The sequence below is a fragment of the Diospyros lotus genome, chromosome 8, assembly GCF_014633365.1.
Source record: "Diospyros lotus cultivar Yz01 chromosome 8, ASM1463336v1, whole genome shotgun sequence".
Classification (NCBI taxonomy): Eukaryota; Viridiplantae; Streptophyta; class Magnoliopsida; order Ericales; family Ebenaceae; genus Diospyros; species Diospyros lotus.
Window position 1 is genome coordinate 39,370,029 of NC_068345.1, and position 2,749 is coordinate 39,372,777.

At 37.1% G+C, this 2,749-nt stretch overlaps 1 protein-coding gene across 2 annotated transcripts; it reads right to left on the reverse strand.

The window, feature by feature from the left end:
- Positions 1–1,428: 1,428 nt before the first annotated feature.
- On the reverse strand, positions 1,429–2,749 carry LOC127808848 (transcription factor bHLH162-like). Of its 2 annotated transcripts, none has more exons than XM_052347512.1 (3): positions 2,508–2,749; positions 1,936–2,304; positions 1,429–1,866 (listed from the first exon to the last, which is right to left on the reverse strand). In XM_052347512.1, exons 1-3 carry the CDS (start codon positions 2,631–2,633, stop codon positions 1,765–1,767), a joined length of 597 nt encoding a protein of 198 aa, XP_052203472.1. In that variant the 5' UTR covers positions 2,634–2,749; the 3' UTR covers positions 1,429–1,764. The 2 variants fall into 2 exon arrangements, with proteins under 2 accessions (XP_052203472.1, XP_052203473.1); XM_052347513.1 differs by having other exon boundaries at positions 1,430–1,841.

Genomic DNA, 2,749 nt, shown 5'->3' on the forward strand with positions numbered 1-2,749 from the left:
TTTTCGCCGCTTGCTTGCTTGGTTTTGCTGGTCCATGGTTTTCTCTGCTTCTGCTTATTCTTCTTCTTTCTTCTTTCGTTTCCATAAATTATTCAATTCAACTGGATTGGATGTTGCCTACCCAAGCCCAATTTCACGACCCAAATCAATTCAACCCGAACCCACACCCAAACCCAATTTTAGAAAATTGGGATCCACAACCCAAGTGCAATAGCCTGTAAAATGTAAAGTTTAGCCTCTAGCCCACAACCCATATCCATCTCAGCAAGATTGAGTCTAAACTATTTGCCCTTTTCACTTTGTGTGTTTGTACTTCTTTACGCTGTTTGGTGGGCTAGAAAATTATTGAACCTAGCTTGTCTGCTAGCCGCCGTGACCATATAGCTACATCCATATATAATAATATAATAAAATCAACTCAATAATGCCATGATTAAATTTATAGTCAATCAAATGTCATCGAACTTTCGATACTTCCTCCTTTTCAGTTGAATTAAATTTATTTATTATTGAATAAAATACATTAACCGTGAATAAGACAAAACTTAATTCAATAGAGTATCTCTCAAATCTCTCTTAGTTAATTGTTCTTAAACTTCTATAAATATTGAGAATCATCTTAAAACTCATTCTCTCTCTCTCTCTCTCTCTTATAGCTAGGGTCCCTCTCATACATAGTGAACCCAACAATCGAATCTAATGTTTATGTTTTTTTCTTTTTTAATGAATAAACTAAAGATGGTTGATTGTCTCTGTTTTAATGTTTGAAGAGAGAAAGACACATACAAACAGAGGGCAAGGTGTGAAAAGATATGTAAGAAAAATGATAATTTTACTTTATTTTTAATGACTTAAGAGGTTTCTAATTTTTTAAAATGTAAAAATGGTCTCTAAATATAATCAGACCTTAGTTCAAGAATGATTAATGGACATTTACTCTTGGTAGTTAATAGATATTAACATATTTAAAGTTTCACTCATTTTCTCTTTGTCTATTCTTTGCTTCCCTCTATTATTCTCTTTTCTCGCTCCTTTTTTTTTTTTTCTGCGGCAACTTTCAACTAGAACTCCTTGACATGACTGTAAGGATATATTCCACATAAAATCTTAATAAATATCCATCCTATAAATGCATAAACAAAACTTCGATTTGTCTGAATAACAAAACTAGTAAATGACCAAGCAAAAAATAAAAACAATAGATGATTTGAAAAGGGTAGTTTCTGTATTTTCTCTTGGATATAGACTGTCATTTCATACTATGTTTGCAACTCTTATGGATGCTGATAGTTAAGGTGCCTTATATATGATCTAATAAGGGCATGGTTTGTTCTCTTAATTAATTTGCCAAACTGATGAATTAGTACTTAAAGCTTGATTAATGAATGCTTCACAGATCAAACTTACATGGCCTAAACTTCTCTTCTTTAGGCCCTAATTTGCAGACCCTTCATCTCCATCACCCATGAACAATGGTGAGGTTAGCCTCTATAGTTTCCTTATTTTTTGTTCTTGGCCAAGTCTAATAAATGCTTCATCTTTATGGCCAAATACATGGAAGTCTCTTAACATATCTTCACAAATTAAGCAATTAATCAAACATATGTTTATATATAACAGCTAAAATGCAGTACTGAGTGGCCATAAAATTCAGGTTTTGCCATACAGTTAGAAGCATGCACGGCAACTGAAGCAGTTCTTATAAGTTGAAGTAGATAGTGGATAATGATCAGACTTTCACAATTTCCTGCCATATATCATCGATCATATCAGCCTTGACAAAGCTCCCTTAGCCTCTCGGCTATCCTTGCAGCTCCAAATCCCACTGCAGACTCCCCAACCTACACCCAGAAACACCCGATCGATCTATAAAATGCTTAACGTTAGAAGAAACACGAGACTCAAAACAATAAACGAATTTCACACTGCTTAAACCTTGGAGTGGATTGTGTGGAAAACAGTAAAATCATCCACGACTGAGAAGCTGGCATTGTTAATCTCAGCCCCCTCCTCATGAAGCACCCGGATCGTCTCATTGAACACGGCCTGGCAATCCAGCCCAGTCACCAGAACGATCTCCAGGGCTGAGCCCAGATCGTGGATCTCAACCTGTGGTGATCTCAACCCTACAGTTGCTGATGAGCTGCTACTAGTACTCGTAATAATGCTTCCATTAACGTCAGATTTTTGCTCAACTCTCATCATCAGTCTCTCCTTCTTCTGCTTCATTTCGTCCAAGTGTTGCTGCAACCTCTTTATGTAGTTTGCAGCCTCATCTAATTGTTCAACCAGTGATGTTCCTTCCTGAAAACCCCACAACATGATCACCATTTAATTTACAGCACAGAGGACACATATTTAAGGCACGAGTCTCCCCGCATTAATTACGTACGTTTGAGAAGATTATTTTTTTCGCACCCTTACCCTACCTTGTCGTTGTGCCAAGACTCACCTTCAAAGACACATATATATATACAGAGAGAGAGAGAGAGAGAGAGAGAGAGAACCTCAGAAGTGTGATGAGGGACAAGAGAATTGAGCTTGGAGTAGAGGTCTTTCATGTGATTTCTTCTGTTTTTCTCAATGGTCTTTCTGTCAGCCCTGGATGAGCCTGAGCCAGAATTGTGCGCCATTAATGTTTCTCAAGCAACTTTAGTAAAGATGATAACGTTCCTTCTGCATCTAACAAATGCCAGTAAGCGGTTTGTTGGGGGCTTTTATCAGAGGGGAGAAAGTCACAAAAGCGCAA